At 45.6% G+C, this 18,634-nt stretch overlaps 1 protein-coding gene across 4 annotated transcripts in view; it reads left to right on the forward strand.

The window, feature by feature from the left end:
• The window catches only part of BCL2 (BCL2 apoptosis regulator), a 184,532-nt gene that overhangs the window by 116,464 nt on the left and 49,434 nt on the right, over positions 1 to 18,634 (forward strand). Inside the window, exon 3 of one of the 4 annotated variants that reach the window (XM_082353780.1) lies at positions 6,889 to 7,259. The exons of 2 other annotated variants lie outside the window; for them this stretch is intronic. In XM_082353780.1, coding sequence (XP_082209906.1) covers positions 6,889 to 7,020 — 132 coding nt within the window. In that variant the 3' untranslated portion in view covers positions 7,021 to 7,259. Of the gene's footprint in view, positions 1 to 6,888; positions 7,260 to 9,758; positions 9,828 to 18,634 lie in introns of those variants that run through there. One more of the 4 variants, XM_082353785.1, reaches the window with a different exon arrangement.

Here is an 18,634-nt window from a genome sequence, read left to right on the forward strand (position 1 = left end):
AAGCAGGCTTTTTTAGGCCGGCTCTATAAAAAATAGAGGTTTGTTAAATAGGTGTGTTTTTAGACTTTTCATTAAAAACCCACCATACAAACAGTATTTTATTTTGTATCTGAATCAACATGTTATATCCTAAAGCACAATTTTACAGCCTAAGGGTATGTGTTAGCCTATTCATAAAAATATACTGCTGGATAGAGTAATAATACCTGCCATTATCCAGGTATAATAAAAAGGTCCCAAGGGGTCTGCTCCAGGTCTTTAATTTTCCTTTTGAAGATAAAGCTCCTTATTTCACTTTCAAGGTTCAATGTTTTTGAACCTTGCAAATGATTACCGTTGAGGCGTGCCAGATGTGAGCAACTGTGAGCAGTAGTTCTTGAAAAGAGGGTGAAGGAGTGACTTTTTCTTCCTTATTTGCTCCCCTATTATCATCTGTGGTTTCTGTACATGTAATTTTTCACAACAGCAAGGCCATGTGGAGGGATACCGGCCGGGCTGCCATAGTCCAGGCATGGGACTTTTGAACTTTCAGAGATAAAATAGGCCAGTGTTGATCATTTGAACTCAATGAAACCAAGGCCTGCTTGACCAAATATTAAACAACTTACCCGGAGCCACACAGCTTGTTGGTGGCAGACCCAGCTCCTTATCACCAGCTCTCCGACCGAGGTAGGTTTCTCTTACCCCAGGATGATGTTTTCTTCTGTTCGGGACTCACTCTGGTCAATTCCCAACCACTCTGATGTCGGGGCAGCCCCAGCCCTGGAGAGGCGATGACAGGAGAGGTGGCCTTGTGGGCACCCTCAGGCTGACCCTCAGCTACCTGGAAGTTGAATTCAAGGCCAGTTATATATGGTGGTTCCCACTTTCCTGGGGACCATTGACCTGCTGATCCGGGAGCCCTTGGGACCAGACTTTTCCCATTGATTTGAGGTTGAAGTATCACAATAGATAGTTGAACAACTGCTCTCTTCCATAGATGATTTTGATCACTTATTCTGTAAGAAGGCTGCATTTGTAAGTTGATTGTCTGAATGCACTTTCAGAATACATCTCTTCCATCAAAAACATACCAGACAATTCAGCTATTAAGATAATTGACCTTTAAATTTAACCTTGTGTCACTGTAACCTCTCATTCATTCATTCATTCATTCAGTGACTATTTATTGAGCACCTACTGTAAGGCAAGCCTTCTTCTGGGTGTTGAAGATACAGCTCTGAACAGAGAAAAATTCCAGCCCTTTGCTTAAATGCCATTGGATGGTGTTAATAAATGTGTCCCCCAAAGTAAAACTCTTAGCTTGCTAAAAATGTGGATTACCATAGAAGCAGCACACTGTAGGAATAGTGAGCTGACAGTAATTGGGTATCTACAACTTTGCCATGTGCTGTGTTGGGTACTTTATCTCATATAATCATCATAACAACCCTGTGAAAGATGGTTATGATTATCTTTATTTTTTACAGATGAGGAACCAAGGTTTAGGAATGTAATCTATCTTGCTCAAGGTCAGGCCAGTAAGGAAATAAATCTACATTGGTCTTCTCACTAACATGCTAGATGTGATCATATCATTTTAGAACCATGTATTTGATGTCTGGCCACCGTACTATCATTGAAAGATAGGTTGAAAAACCTTAGGGCACATTTTTGCCAATGTTAATAATATATATCTAGTAATGTTATTTCAGTGGACTCATTTGAAATATTTGAAATTTAGTTATTAAGTCCATGTTCCATTTATGTGCATTTATTTAAGTTTCTGAATAGCAGTAATCACTGTAATACCCTCTCCTTTCATAACAAGCATCTTCCCTAGAACACCTCATCCCAGATTAGCTGTTTGATGACCACAATGACATGTGCTTCTCAGATAACACATGACCTTGCATTCGGCTCAGAACTTAGTGGTTGACTGCTAAAAATAAGTCTTTAATGGTTGATTGGGACATTCATCATGGGGGGCTGATACTTGGGAGTTTTCTTCTTCATATCATGAAACATGTTTATGTATAGCTGCAGAATTGATGAACCTCGTTTCTTTGATGAAATGCATTAAGGATTTCAGAGATATTTTTGTCCCCAGAAGTAGTTAACAGAAGTATGGGATCTGCTAGTGCTTGGGGACCCAAATGCTTCTGTGTGTCTCAACGCAGAGAGGAGACTGGGGCCGTGTTTCTGGGGAGGAGTGAGAGGCGGGATTATCTCTGGAAGTTGGGGCAGCGGCAGGGGGAAGGTCTTTTGCTGACTTTGGTCTCGACCAAACAAGGGTTGATGTCCTGGCCTGTGCTGTGGCCGTGGTGTCACAGGCTGATGTCATCCCAGGAACCCAGCTGCCCTCCGTGCTTCTCACTGATTGGGGGAGGGGTATCCAGAGACAGGGGCTCTTCAGCTGCCCCCTCTCCCCACTGTCTCTGGTCGTCTCTCTAGTTTGGGGTCTTTGCAGAAGAGTTTTTTTTCAGTTCATCTGATCACCCCCAGTACTTCCCGTCACGCTTACGGTAATCCCCAAACTCCTCGTCCTGATTTACAAAGTGTTTCACCGCCTGACCCCTTCACAACTCTCAAGCCTGTGGCTCACGAGCCACGTGGGCTGATTGCTGATCCGTAACGCAGCAAGCTCCCCTCTTAGGGCCTTTGCTACCTGTGACTTCTGCCGGGATTATGGTCCTCCTAATTGTCCTGGGACTGCTCCTTCTGGCCTTTCAAGTCTCTGTTTAAATGTCACATCCTCAGAGAAGCTCCCCCTGACCACCCAGCCCTCCCCACTCCTATCACCCTACTTTCATCTTCTGCATATTTTCATATTATACAGTCAGTGCTTGGCATGTTTATTCTTTCAGCTCCTTGAAAGCAGGGGCCATGCGTGTCTTTCTCTCTACAAGACCTCCCAGCACCCAGGGCAGCGGCACATGGTAGTTGATTGAACAGCTGTCAGATGAAGGAAGGAGGTCCTCAAACTGTAGGTGACTTAAATATCACAAGCTATGTTTTTAGGAGTTTTTTTTATTGGAGTACAGTTGATTTACAACGTTGTGTTGCTTTCTGCTGTACAGCACAGTGAATCAGTTATATATATACATATATCCACTCTTTTTTAGACTCTTTTCCCATATAGGTCATTATGGAGTATTGAGTAGAGTTCCCTGTGCTATACAGTAGGTCCTTATTAGTCATCTATTTTATATCTAGCAGTGTGTGTATGTCAATCCCAATCTTCCAATGTATCCTTCCCCTCCTTACCCCCGGTAACCATAAGATTGTTTTCTACATCTGTAACTCTATTTTTGTTTTGTAAATAAGTTCATTTGTACCGTTTTTTTAGATTCCACATACAAGTGATATCATACGATATTTGTCCTGCTCTGTCTGACTTACATCAGTCAGTATGACAATCTCTAGGTCCATCCATGTTGCGGCAAATGGCATTATTTCATTCTTTTTTTTATGGCTGAGTAATATTGCATTGTGTATATGTACCACATCTTCTTTATCCATTCATCTGTCGATGGGCATTTAGGTTGCTTCCATGTCTTGGCTATAGTAAATAGTGCTGCAATGAACATTGGGGTGCATGTATCTTTTCAAATTATGGTTTTCTCCGGATATATGCCCAGGAGTGGGATTGCTGGATCATACCGTAGCTCTATTTTTAGTTTTTTTAAGGAACCTCCATGCTGTTCTCCATAGTGGCTGTTTTAGGTTATTTTTTAAATAATGTGAGAGAAATAAAAGGCCAGGTCCTTTTTTTCGAAATTTCCTACTCACCTCAACATTTAGCTCCTTCTGATTGGTCAGAGATGAATCAGTCATATACACGGCCTGTCCTAAGGGCATCCAAACACACTGCTCTTTCACGCTTTGCAAACAAACCATCCTAAAACCTTACTCCCTGGCACTGATTTCAGAATCTCCACTTAATGCATCAGGAAACTTTAGGGCTTATCCTGGACTTCAGGACTAGTTTCACTTCTTCTGCAAGCAGCTGCTCTGCACGGATACCCACAGTGAGTGATTTCCCTGAAACCTGCCTCAGATGCTCAGATAGAGTTTGATGGATTTCACACACACAAAAAGCATTTTTTCATTTTGAGTAAGTTAGTGGTGACACTATTGAATACAAATGATAAGTTCCTGAATATCCTGGAACCTCATGAAAATTTTTCTGGCTAGAAAGTGGGATACAGTCAAAGATAGGCCTATCATAGACCTACCAAGGGGATTTATAGCTACTAAAAGACAGATTCTTAAAGTGGTTTCATTTGCTGGGACATCCTCATGGTTTCTAGAGCTTGAAAACCATCACCAGGGCCTTGACCTTCAGAAAGGGGGCTGGGAGAAGGCCTTCTTCCCTTGCAGGGGGAAGAGATGGTACAGGGGTTGTGGTCCTGCTTTCTGAAAAATGAAATGTGGTCTCTGGTGAGTAGAGACTTAACTCTCACAATACTGTTGGTGTCTGGCTTCTGATGCTTTATGGAACATGTCTTTGTGCTTGGAGGTGTAACCTTATTAATTTGGGGAGGAAATGTAGATTGGGTTTCAAAAATCTGACTTTTGCAAAACTTTTAGAAAATTAAAAAAAAAATAAATGAGGGACTACGTTTATATTAGCAAATCACAGAGAATATATACTGCGGCATAAAATCATTTAGTCAAGCTTTGCATCGAAACCAGTGACTTAATTACTCTAATCTCAGTGGTGTCCTGTTAACTGGGAGATCTTTATCAAGGGTGGATTTAACAAAGTTACTTGGGATATTCTGACTACAGGGAATGATGGGAAATAGCTCTTTTTCAAATTTTTTATCCTGGTTGGCAGGGTGGGTGGGGTGCGGTGGGCATCTATTCTTTTGCTCAGTTTGATGGTAAAGAGAAGAATGCGAACTTTTGATGGTGAGATCAGGGGTGAGTAACATGGTAAATTCCAGTTTGTCTGAAGTACAGTAAATGGCTCACATTAGCTAGAAGAGGGAGGTGTTCTGGTTAATTCAACCCTCTGTTTAACCTAGACCACTTCTTTATGACTAGTTTTTACAGAATTTAATACAACAAAACACACATAACCCCAAAACTACACCAGACACATATATATCTCTTTGAATGATTCAGAAGATGTTTGAGGGTTTCCCCAAGCCTCGGAGTCATCAAGAAACACATCAGTTATGTTGGACGTGGCCGTTGGTAGGGATTTAGGGCTGAGAGAAGGCTGGCCTGTTACTGCTGGTTGGAAATAGCACTTGCATTTCCTTGGGGGAGGGATGGGGGAGAGGGAGGGACGTGGGGAGCTTTGAATCATCAGTGCCGTTGGTCAGAGGTGAAGGACAGTTCTTATTTTCCCAGATCTCATCAGGCAATCTGTGAGGCTTTTATTGGGCTTATAAATACTCACAAATACACAGACCCTAAAGTGAGATAATGTATGTAAAGTATTTAGTGCTGAGTTGAACACACAGAGAAACCCTCAGTCAAGGCAAGGTAACTTGAACATGTTTATCTGTGATTCGTTTGGTTAATTGTTGCTTTTTTTCTTCTGGGTGTCGGAGAGCTCTTCCCACACCTCCTTCTTGGCTGGAGGAACTTTATTTGCCTGAGCGAGGACCGCTGGCATTATTTACATTTTTTTAAATGAAGCGTCTGCAGATGAGAACTGCAAGGAACTATCATGAATTTAAGGGTAAATAGTGAAATCAGTTAATATTATGATTTCAGATTGTACCTTCATCTCTGGGACAAGAGAGAGAATTAGGCAAGTGTGACAAAGTCTAGGTTTCTTTTTTTTTTTTTTTTTCATACTGTTAGAGGAAGGGTAGAGTCTTATAAATTTTTTGGAGGGTAATTTGACCTTAATTTTGAAAATACTAAGTTTACGTTCCCTTTGATTCACCAATTTCACTTCTAGGAGGTTTTCCTGCATATATGTAAGGACATCCATTGTGGCATTATTTATTTTGTTTTTGCAGCAAAAGCCAAAAAACCAACAAGCAAACTGGGGGGAAAAAAGAAAAATATCTGTGTAGGGGACTGGCTAAATGATGGTAAATTGTTTCTATGAACTAAAATTCAGCTGTTAAAAACGTGATCAATAGACGTGAAGTCACATAGAAAGATGCCCAATTATTGTAGAGCGGAAAAGCTAAAGTCTCTATAGAGTATTTGATCTCATACATGAGGAAAAAAAATAGATACATATATGTATGCATGTATACCCATAACATTTCCTGGAAGGATATACAGTATATTGTTCTGTTATTATAGTATAACTTAATAGTTATGAGTACTATGAGTTACAATGAATAATTATGACAAATCAATACAAATTAAGACTAGTTGATATACATCTATTGTTTATAGTAAAATGGGTACTATTAAATTACTTATAAGTTTGCTCTTTTATGTTCGTTAAGGATTTTCTAGTTTGCCTTCTAATTTGCTTATTCAGACCTTTATGCATGTCACGTACATAGTTAAACTTCAGTCCAGCTTAGGGTCATTCATAATTTCCAGAATGATGCTTTGACTATTTCTCTGACAGTGGCGGAGGTGGTGGTGATCACGCTGGTCATTACTTATCGAACGCCCACCTATGTGCCAAACACTTGTACTTATATTTTCTCTAGACCTCACAAAATTCTGAAAGATGATGAGGAAACAGAGACTCTACCAACTTAAGTTACTCGCCAGGAAGTTGGAGCCAGGAAGTTTGGGGACTAGCAGTCAAACTGGGTCTAACTCCAAAGACCGTACTATTTCCATATGTCCTTCTGCCTGATATGTGGCACTGGTGACTTAATTTTTCAGAGAGTCTGTTTTGCTGTTGAAACAGATAATTTTGAAAAAAAAATGAACAGAAAACATGCTTTAATTGTTCTTATTCTTGCTTTTTAGCACATTCCACTCATCATTGTTATTAACTATTTCTTCTGCGCTTCACATTTGTCTGAACTTGGAACATATGCTTACGAAGCTGTTGGAAACTTCCCAAGCCTATTTGATTCTGCTGATATTTCCATAGTGTGAACCAACCCGGCGTTTTCGGGGCCCAGTGCAGTGTGCCATCTGAGAACTTCTCCAGCCTTCAGGGTTGGACCTGATTCAGATGAGAATGCCATACCATTGTTTATTTTCTTGAAATAAAGAACAAAGAAAAATACAAGAGCAAAATCTGCTTTTGAAAACATTCAAGTAATGTAATTTTTATTAGTTGAACTAATTTTAGGCTTGGCCTGGTTTTGCTTCTAGAGATTTCCACAGTTCCATAGGGTTCACCCAGGGTGGCCATGTAGCAGTAACAATACCAGTCACAGGACAGTCCTTCCGAGCCCCCATCTCCCTTCTTGCTTTTCTGTTGTCTTTCATCCATTCTTTCCTTCAGCTCTTTCCTGAGATCTGGTCTTTATCTGAAGGTGATCCTGGCATTTTCAACCCAGTAAGATAAGTGGGGTTGGCATAGGGGGCTATGTCCATAAAATGGGCATCTGACCCAGTTTTAGGAAAGGCTTGTCATTTAGAGGAAATGATAATGATTCTGAGTCCTGAAAGAGAAATAATAGAGGCGTCCAGTTATCTAGGAAGAGAGATCAGAATGTGTAGAAGCCCCGAGGTTCTCCCAGAGAACTCGGTGTATCTGTGCAGCTGTGTCTCCAAGTGTCTGACCTTCTCTTTTGAATGAGGTTATTGACTACAGATTAGGTCCTTGACCTTGTTAAAGGCTCATATCATATCAGTGTGACTAGGGTACAAAAACATTCATGGAATAATTGACTTTTTTTCTAAAAACTCCTACAACATCATTACTGATAGTGTGAGTATTTATGACTCCTACATCTTCCGTATCTGTCCCATCTTCCTAAATTCACATTGGCAGATGACGTACTTGGTCAAGGAGAAAACTTTAGGGACTTGTGTAGAATGAAACGATAACTGCCGATTCTTGAAAAGGGATTGTTGGTGTGATACCTTTTTGCAAAAACAGGGAAATGCTTAAGGCTGGAGTTTCTGTTTTCAGTAATGAAGATGGATAGTCACAGGAGGAGAGGACAAAAGAAAACAGAATACCCCAGCCTTAGGCTATGCGTTTGGGCTTGCTTTGTCACTGATGGAAACATCAAATGGCAATTCTTCCTTCACTTCTCTCCCTGCGTCCAGCACTAAGGCATGCTTCTAAACCTTGCATTGTGTTAACTCCTAACACTGCATAAACCTGTTTTCCCAGTTTATATATGCCATAGTTTGGGCTCTCATCTACTCTCCAGCAATTCAAGGAAATCTTCCTTTGGAGTTCTTTTCCCTATTCTATTTCAACACCTAAATTTGGTTTTTTGCCCATGAATATGAAAACTGAAAGAGTGAAGATCAAATTTGAAAATGCATGTGTGCCAATGCACCAATCAGCCTGAAAAGATAAGAATATATATGTGTATATGTGTGTGTATATATATATATATATATTCTTCAGAAAGTCAGCTGAGAAAAGGAGGCAATTATATTACAGCTTTAAACTGACAGATCTATTCTGGTTCAAGATCAGCCATAAGTGGAATTGTAAAGAAATGATAAAAAATAATATACAATTAATATTCAGGGACAGAATGGTCATATCATATACAAGATGAATTTAGCTAAAAGAGAAACAGTAAAATGCTATTCTTTTAATAGACAACAAATGTCCACTAATTATAAATTAAAGAGAATCAGTAGTTCCCTTAGATAAAAAAAAACCTAGTTGGAAACTGAGAATCCTGTAGTAAATACTAAGCATTGTAGGGTACATTAGTCACATGTGTATAATAAAGACAGTAAATCGACATAAGTATGGCTATGATGAAATGTGTATAAAGCACTTTGAACTCCACAGAAGTAAGCAAAGTATAAATAGATAGCATGCTGAGGCAGAGAGAAAATCAAGTGCTATTTTAGCACTTGGGCTAGTGATAATTTCTTGTTCAGGCTCTTCGGTTGAGCCAATGTTTATATGGTGCTGTATATTAACTGAGACAAAAATAGTCTGTACACATTACTGTCCTGGACAGATTCCTGAGTGATCGGCAGAAACTGTTCCAACCGACCACTCCCCTACAAGCAAGGGATTTATAATATTTTAAATATTCATCCTAAAAATCCAAGCTGTTTTGACAATTTGTTTGGTAATATATCTGGTTCAAAGAGAAGCAGTGTGGCATAAGTAATGGAAAAAGACAAAGTGGTTAACATTACAAACTCAGGGCCCAGAATGCCTGGATTCAAAGCCCAGCTCTGTCACTTACTGGCTGTGTTGACCTTGGGCAAGTTACCTAACCTCTCTGTGCCTTGATTTGCTCATCAGTAAATGGGGTTACTGATAGTACTGACCTCACTAGGTTGTTGGGTAAGTGAAATGACCTAATACAATGAAGCGTTTAGAACAGTGCCTGATGCGGAGAGAGTGTAAACTGTCCTCATGTCTTTTCTCATCCTTTCCCTTCCGTGTGGATATTTTTCAATGACCATTCCTTGAGCACTTCCCATGTGTCAGGCACTTTGTTCCCACCCCACTTAGCCTTGCCTGTACCTTATGAAGTCACAAACAGTCAAGCATTTGAACCCAAGTCTATTTGATTCAAGACCCATCCTTTTTATCATGACACTAAGCTGCTTTTCCTTAGAAATACCTCTTTCAGAAAGCCTTTTGAGTTCAACTCCATCCAATTCTGGCTCACTCCTCTATCCGTTTGAGCTGTATTTTTATTTGTGACATTGCATATGTTTGATCTTTTTAGTTTGTATCTCCCCAGCTAAATCCTGTGTTCTTTGAGAGGAAGCGTCTCTCATAACTCCTTCTGGGCAACCTTTCTGACTGCCTTTCAGTCTGATTATATCAGAATCGGACATGGCTGAAGGATTAAACAGATCTGAATCTGTATCAGCTGTGAAGTTTTCCATATACCTAAGGAGCGGAACAGATGCTCACTGCTTCCGCAGAAATCATGCACAGCACCCAAGCCCTGTAAAATGCAGGCCATTTCTGAATCTACATCGAGTCTTCACTCAAGAAAAAGTGTCGTAATCCAAGAAGTAGCCATGGAAGCCTTTCAGCTATCTGTTGGGCTGTCACCGTGGGGAGACTAAAAGTGTGACCTCCAGGAGACTCCCAAGGGTGGCATTACTGGCTGAATTCAGCACAGTCCAAGGTCTGAACTTCATCCTGGCAACTCGAAGATCTGATTTGTTCATTCCTCAAGGACAGATTCGTCTCTTAGGGACCAACTCCCATTAACAGCCCACTGGACAGGTGTTCAAACCAGAAGGCCAGTGTATTCATTTGTAATGAGACGTCGTGTGCTTACCTGCCCCAGCCCATGCTCTCTCTCTGGGCAGGTTTTCTTCGGAAGCCAGATAGGCTTCAGAGGTAGCTTGGTGAGCACAGAATCTGAACAAGGAAAGTTAGGAGACTGGGTTGGTTTCAAGATAATGGCACCAAGGGCTTCCCTGGTGGCGCAGTGGTTAAGAGTCCGCCTGCCAATGCAGGGGACATGGGTTCCAGCCCTGGTCCAGGAAGATCCCACATGCTGCAGAGGAACTAAGCCCGTGCGCCACAACTACTGAGCCTGCGGTCTAGAGCTCACGAGCCACAACTACTGAGCCCACGTGCCACAACTACTGAAGCCCACGTGCCTAGAGCCCGTGCTCCGCCACAAGAGAAGCCACCGCAGTGAGAAGCCCGCGCACCACAATGAAGAGTAGCCCCCGTGCGCGGCAACTACAGAAAGCCCACGCGCAGCAACGAAGACCCAACGCAGCCAAAAATAAATAAATAAAATAAATAAATTGAAAAAAAAAAGATAATGCCACCAAGATGACGTCGCGTGCTTACTCCTAAGATTGCCTCGGTTAGTTGGCCAAGGCTGGCCTGGAAAGGACCAAGGTTGGCCTCCCTGGCTCACTGACCAGCAATTGACAAGTCTCCGTTCTGATTGGCAGAGTCATCTCCTACGTACACCCGTCGGGTTGGAGTCAAAGATTTCAGGATTGGATACGTTCGGTTTCTTTAAAGTGCCTTTACTTCTCCGTTCTGGCCGCCATGTATGCGTGCCTGTGTGGTCCTGGAGATGGTGCATATCTGAGGGCCAGGGCCCAGGGCAGCCTCTCTTCCCTGTGGAATGGAGTGTTGGTGCTCCTTGGCAAGCCGCCTTCCAATGCAGCTCATAGTGGGGCAAGAAGAGAGGGGTACAGTTATTCTTGCTAAAACAGATGACACCACTTAAAGTACACAAGAGATAGGAAGGAGAAGAGAGCAAAGGGATTCTCTCCAGGCAAATGTTTACTCTTCCAACTGTGTGATTACAGATGTCCATATCGAGTCCTCAGACACGTTTGCTCAAGCCCCCCAACCCTCATAAAAAAGGGTGATGTCACGACTTCCCCTTCCTCTGAACTCCTGCCGCACATGTCCCAATTCAGATGCCACCCCTCGTCTTCGGTCACCTTTTTCAGAGCTGGTTTAGTTCTTGATGTCTTTGAAACTCCTCTCATGTAGAAGCATGAGAGCTTCAGCTCTCCGAGGTACCCATGGGCACAGCTGAGCTGGCGGCCACGAGGGGGGCCCCCTCTGCAGCTGTCTCTCACGAGGAACAGCTGTCCCGAGCCCACTGTCCCTAAGCATCTCTGTGCCCCCCGCCCCCCTTGCGGCAGTGGCTCAGCTGAAGTGGAGTCTCGTGGGGTCGGGGGCAGGTCCCACAACAGCAGGTCCTACAGGAGGCCCGATTTCCTCACCTGGGGGGCCTGGAGGAGCAGACACCCCACCTCTGCTCTTCTGTCCTCGATCTTGGCCCACAGCCCAGGAGAGGGGTGGGCGGAGGGGTCTTGCCCTGCTCTCCCTGGCGGCCCGCTCTCAGGGGAGGCCCTTGCCCCTTCTGCACTCTCATCTGCCAACTGGTCTTACTCCGTGGAAAGCCTCGTGCTTGTTATCCTTCCCCAGCACGTCCTGGTCTGTGGCAACTAGTGGGTTTGAGCCCACTATGGATATTCAGTATGACATGGACTTGCCCAGTCGCTGGTGACCTGCGTGCACCAGGCTTTGCACCACGCGCTGGAGATGTGACACATGCTCTCCGCGGCAGTGCCGCGACCTCACTGGGTCGCAGAAGCCTCCTAATGCTTTAGTGAGGCTCTGTTTCCAGCCCACTCATCCCTGATGGGCTGCAGTCCGTATTAGATGGGGAATCCTTTGCAATGAGTTATCCTTAGACAAATGACCAAAGTGGGAACATGAGATTGTGTTGGTCTGAAAGACTTCCTTAAGGAGACTGGTGCCGAGCAGAGCCCTGTGTAAGACTTCCTGTCCTTCTTGTGGGTGTGTGTAATGAAACTGGGCAGCTGGTTTGCAGAGTGGGTGATCAAGCCAGTTTTATGGGCTTCTTTATGGTGTTGATCTCACCAGGAGAGAGTTTGCACAGCCACTCCTGTTCCAGGTTGTTTGATATGCAGGGAGGCCATGGTAGCTGTGCTTCTTCCCGTTACCCACCCCATGGCCTCCCCGGTCCCAAGGGAGCAGCGTATGTTCTCCCCGAGCCCCTCTGCAGAGACCAGACAAGGCACACTCTGCCCGTCTAGGGCTGGATCCTCTCCCCGTGTGGTCAGCTGGTGTAGTCGGGTGTTTTCTCGGCGGATGTGGCTGGAGTGTCACCTGAGGCCACCTCATGCTTCTTCATGGTGCTCAGTTTAAAACAGTGGCAGGTGGTCAGCCATGAGTGTGTTCAGGTGAGTTTCTGGATTCTGCAGGTTGGGCCTGGCAGCTTTCAGTAAGGCTGGGCTCCTCCATCCTAGCCGCATGCTGGAATCAGCCGGGAGTATTTAGAAGCCTGATGCCCAGGCTGCGTCCTGAACAAATTCCTCCAGACTCTCTACAGGTGGGACCCGGAACTCCCTGAGTGACTGTGTGAGTGATTGTGTTAGCAAGACCTGGGACTCACTGCTGTAAGGAAAGGAGAGAGGGTGAAGGCAAAGCAAGATAAGAGGAAAGAAGGGGACCGAGAAGGAGAGAAGAAACAAAGGGCTGCCCAGGTGTGGTGGAGAGAGGTGGTCCCTAGCCGGCAAGGTCCCGGTGCTCCCCACGAAAGGGCAGTGTGCCAGCCCAGCCCCCAGCCCCCAGGACGTGAATGTGAGGAACCGAGGCCGTGCTGGAGTCCAGTTGTGGTCGAATGCGTCTGGTCTTACCATCACATGGAACTATTTACCAGCTGTGTATGCCTGGACACGGGGCTCCCCTGAGCCTCCCTGAGGTTCCAGGTGCTCTCATCCTCCCTGCGGGGCTGTGGGATGGGTTTGGTGGTGAAGTTGGCACATGCCAGGCGTTCTGCAAGTGTAGCTTCATAATAAGCATTAGAAGAAATGTCTATTAATAGTTCAATAAAAATTTACCAACTCTTCTCATCAGTTATTTCTCTCTGCTCTCCTGAAAGGCAGCGGTTCTGAAATAATTAGTTTAGGAGCACTAATACAAAGTATAGAGGCCAGGCTCACAGAAGGACCTGTATTTTCACCAGCCCCCTGGGTGATTCTGATACAGCCAAAGCCGGGGAGCCTTTCTGAAAGGGGAAGCCGGGTCCTCACCCTCTGTAGTGAGGACACAGAAGGATCACATGGAGGCACCGGGGACGCTCTGTAACGGAGCTTCACCACCTTCTACTTGGTTTGCTCTCCCTCCTAGTTTCCTGAACTTTCTAATGATTTTGGTGAACCTCTGCCCCACCCCTACATAGAAAAGAGGGCCAGCAGGCACACAGCAGGGTAATCTTGGCGAGGTTCCACCTTTCATTTACAAGTCAAACTGAGACGGACTCTAAAACTGGCATCCTCCGAATTAGTAACCCCTCGCCAAACAAGGCAAAAGCCTTTTCATTTCTGACTGCAGAGGCAAGAATGAGTTGTCTCTCTCCCTTTTTGTACTTGACGGCCCTGAAAGCGTCTCATTCGTAGCCTTGGATCATCAGCTCTGAGAGTGCAAAGTGAAACAAAGCACCCTCTCAGCATTAATATTTATTTTTAAAGGCATGAGGAGCCCCTTGGACCACAGTGAATCAAAGGGTCAGTGCACTGACAAGTTTCCATGGGTGTCGTGAGAATGTCGGTCCGTGGGAGCCCACAAGGACCCTCAGTGGATTTTTTGCTTATTGTTTTTGTTGTAACTATAATAGGAAAAAGGGTGTGTCTGCTCATAGGAGTAGCTACTGTAGGGGCCCTGCACCAAAGACTTGGGAGCTGGAGGGGCGTGGAGTGTTGCTGATGGAGCCCCGTAGCTAGAAGAGGGTCTATGGAGGATGGATGGGAGATCTACCTCCTCTGCTCTGTGGTCCCCGCTGCTTCTCCGAGGCAGAGTTCTCACTAAGAGCAGCCTGGCCACTTGGCTGGCTGGTAGCAAATCATTCACATGGCCCTGGTCGGCCTGGGAAAGTGGAAAACGCCATGGAGACTAAGCCGGATGGGGTGGGCTGACAGCCCGCCTCCACCCCCGCTCCAGGGGAGTAAACGCTGCACTGTCTCACAGGGGAGCGGCCAGTGGTTCATTTTCCATTTCATGAAGGGGGGGGGGGGCTAGGGATTCCTGCTGCAGTTTTTGCTTAAGGACAAGAATTCTTAGCAGCACCAAGGGCTTCTGCTTTATGGGCGGGATTTTAATCACTCTCCTCCTTTTCGCGATGTGGCCAGGGTGCTGGTGTTTGAAAAGCAACTTTATAAATGACCTTTATCTTCCTACTACTAAAACTCATTTCCCATAATCTATCAGGGCTTAATAAAATATCTGCTAGGTATCTTTAGAGGATTTGGGAGAGGGAAGACGGGAAAAGAGGGAAGGAATGTTGCAGAAATGTAAGGCTTTAAAAATCATGTCAAAAATTGTGCTTAATTGATAGATAGCATAGATTGCCATATACTTAGTTAACGGGGAGATCCATCCTGGAGTTCTTTCATAAATGAAGGGGGTATTCAACATTCATAAAAATAGCTTTTGATATGTGTCAAAATACAGTTCTCGTTGAATGAGAAAACAGAAAGCTAAATGAATGAACAGTCAGAAAAATGGCACTCAACGACAGTAATGAAATTTAATATCTACTGAGCACCTACTGTGTGCCGAGTTCCATTCAAAGCACCGCACATCTTCATAAGCATTCATTTCATCTTCGTAAGAACTCTAACCTATAAGGTAGATACTTTTATTATCCTCCTCTTAGAAAGGAGGATGAGCCAACTTGAAAAAAATCTCTGGACTCGAGTAGTCAAGGGATAGGTCTTCAATGTCAATATCCATGCAAAGACCAATGGTAGTATTCAGACCTGGAAACAATCAGGCCCCTTGCTGAGATGTGCTTCCTTCCTAAGGTGGAGTTGGGGGCTCTCCCTCCCACACCCCAACATGTGGTTCTCTGGGAGACAAAGCTATGGGATTCGAACTTCTCCGGCATCGTCCATCTTTCCTCACCTTTACAAATGGCACCAGGAGGGGACGTGTGGAAGGGCTCCTATATGGAGCCGGCGTGGGCTCTTCCAAAGACGTGGAACCACATGACAGACTCAGGTGCTCTGGGGGCATCCAGGGCTGCCTTCTGGAAAGCTAAGGTGTCCTGTGTGTCTGAGAATCTGGCAAGGCTGCCAAAGCAGGCAGCTTTCCTATAGCTGGTTTCCAACTCTCTAGTCTCTTCTGCCCATGCCTTGAAAACTACAGTACTTTTTCTTTCCCCAACTGCAGCAGCTTTGCTGAGCACCTCCCTGGCTCTCAGGAAATGTTCTTTGGTTGGGGGACCATTCATTCTCGCTCTCCATTGCAGAATCTTTGTGTGTCAAGTGCAGGAAAGTAGGTAAAAACAGCTGCTCGGCACCCATGCTGTGCTTCAGGAAACCTGTTCCGAGGTTCCCAAGCTGGCTCAAGAATGAGCAGAGAGCAAGCCAGAATATCCTTGCTGCTTTACTTTAGTATTATTTTTAAATTACGGGCTTGTGCTTTTCCATTCGTTTTAATTGAGTCAAGTCCCATGACTTTTGTGATTCCCAAATCCTCCATAAATTCACATGCAACTGGCATTTTTCCCCCTTGAAACCCTCTCCCTTCCCTGCCTGGGAACCTGCCCTTTAAATTTGACATGGCTCGGATTTTAATCTCTCCTCAAAGGCACAGTGACAATTTCACAACAAAGCAGGGAGTTGGGTGGTGGGAGAGTTTTGTTTTCTGCTCCCATTAAGAGAGCAACTGTTCTCTCTTTGTCCCGTGGGGCCAGCTCTTGGCAGCAGGCTGGGGAGACCTCGAATTCGGTGTCGCAACATCCATCAGACCCAAGTGAGTCTGGGCTCCTCGAAGGTGAACTGCAGCTGCTTGGATAAAATTCTAAAATCTTGTTTGTGCGATTCTCAGCCCTTGTTTTACAATCGCTCTTCCTGGCAGAGAAACCAGGAAGTTTTACTTTCCCAGGATCCCAGGCAGGTAATTGTTTTCCCAAACCGCATTTTAATCTTGGATGGAAATGGACATTCTTCGCCCTGAGAACCTTTGCCCACGTCTTTAAACCGTCTGTATTCTCCCGGTGCCTTGGATTCAACCCTGAGATGGGATTACAGATCATCCCTCCCTCCCCCTAGATGCATTTCCCTCTCTGGGTGTAATTGAAGGCCATTTACATTTCTAAACAACGGTTATGAGCCTTTTAGTCTCTTGGAATCTTGGAGTGCTTTCCTGTTAAGCGGCTGGCCGTAGCCAGGTGGCCTGTGATCTCCAGAGAGTAAGAATTGACAAAATCTGTTACGCGGCCGTGCCATTAAGTACCATAATCTGCCACTAGCTGGTAGTTTATGCCACAGCCAAGTGTTTTCATGGCCCCTGGTCTCCTGTTGATTTATCATGAGGCCCCTGGCTCAGGGGACACAACCCAGGAGGACCCCAGCGTCCCCGATGCTCTTGCCGCCCTGCGACACTGGGTGCTTGGGGAAGCGGCTGATGACCAAACACTGCTTAGAGGTGTGTCCACCCTACATGGCCACGCCGGTGGGCTTGGTGGTGCTGTTCTTTGGAGGAAGAGGAGGGGCGGGTTCATTTTCCACTGCTGTCTCTTCCTGGCGGGGAGGGTATGCCCCTCCCTGGTGAATGGCCAACCTGCAGACGGGGAGGCTCGGAAGCTCGACCCCTCAGACACGTCTGGTGGCCCTGCTCCTCCAGCCCCTCTGCGAGCACATCACCACTGCTCACCCCAGAGCCCAGGGCTGTGTCCTGAGGGTCACTAAAAATGTGAAAGCCTAAACTCTTGCAGGGCAACTCTAACTGGCCAGAATGCCTTTGTTATTCATCAACAAACATCCATTCGTCAAGCCTGGCGCTAGTTTCTCCGACACTGGCCAACTCCCCGTCCAGTTTAGAAGGTGAGCCCGGGGAGGTGGGCGGTGAGAAGTGTGGCCAGGAGGGCCTCTCGGGCGACAGGGAAGTGGCCCGTGGTCTCCCGAGGTGGGCTGCTTAGGAGAGCAGTGAGGGAGAAGAAAGGGATTTGCAGGCTGAGTGGACAGCGTGATGGGGGAGGTTCAGGGTGGATACTCAGAGAAAGTGCAGGGAACCCTCTGGCATGTCGTCCTGGAGGGGACCTGTGCCTGGAATCAGAGCCCCCGCGTTAGGTTTTGGTCTTTTAAGTGTTCTGTGTACTGTTCTTTATATTGTGGTAGAGGTGAAGGAGATGAGATGTGCGAAGGTGTGGCTGAACAGTTAACCCTTCACCTGCCCTTAGCAAAGGCGTGTTTGGTACATTCTACCTGAGCGGGGGGCTCGGTGGGGGGGGGGTGGCCCCAGGAATTGACTGAAGTCTGGGTATTACTGCCCTTGCCCCTTACCACACACCTACCACTCACTCCCTCCTTCACTCACTTATTCATTAACTCATTCATTCATTATTTCAATTACTCATTCACTCACTCACTTACTCAACAAACATTTCCTGAGCAAGCGTTTACTGTGCACTGGACACTGCTAGGCCGACAAACTTCCTGTCACGAGCCAACAGTAGGAAGGTTTTCGAATCCCAGTCCTCAGATGCCTGACCACCCGCGTTGGCCTCCTAGGCCTCCGTCCACACACTCAGTGGGTTCCTAGAGTCAGAAAGGTGTGGAAAGAGGACCAGAGCCATTTCTCCGGCCAGGTCTCATCATTATGGAAAATACTGATTAGTCTGCAAGTGATTTTATCACCAGGGTTCTCAGGACACTGGTTTCCGTTCCCGCCCCTGCTCCCTGTTTCAGTAGCACGATGTCCTGTTAGTGGACCGTGCAGAACGCTGACGGGCACAAACTGCACGGCTTGTCCGGGGGAGCACACACGCAGACGAGAGTGGCAGTGGCGCGAGCTGAGATCATTGCGTTAGACTTAGCTTTGCTGGAAAACGCCATCCACAGCTTTCCGCCGCCTTCCCATCATCCCACATCAACTTGATTCCCATCATCCAAGTCACCTTCATTCCCTTTAGCCTAAGTCAAATCTCTGGTGTGAGAACTTCCCTTGTGAGGCTTCAGGGATTCCAGTGAAGTGAGTGCTACTGGCCCAGCCCCTGGTCACTCTGTTCTGAGGGGCGCAGGCCCCACAGAAACCTCGAGAACAGAGCTCCCCTGTCCCACAGGTTCTAAAAAT

Source organism: Balaenoptera borealis (genome assembly GCF_965194805.1).
Source record: "Balaenoptera borealis genome assembly, chromosome: 14".
NCBI lineage: Eukaryota > Metazoa > Chordata > Mammalia > Artiodactyla > Balaenopteridae > Balaenoptera > Balaenoptera borealis.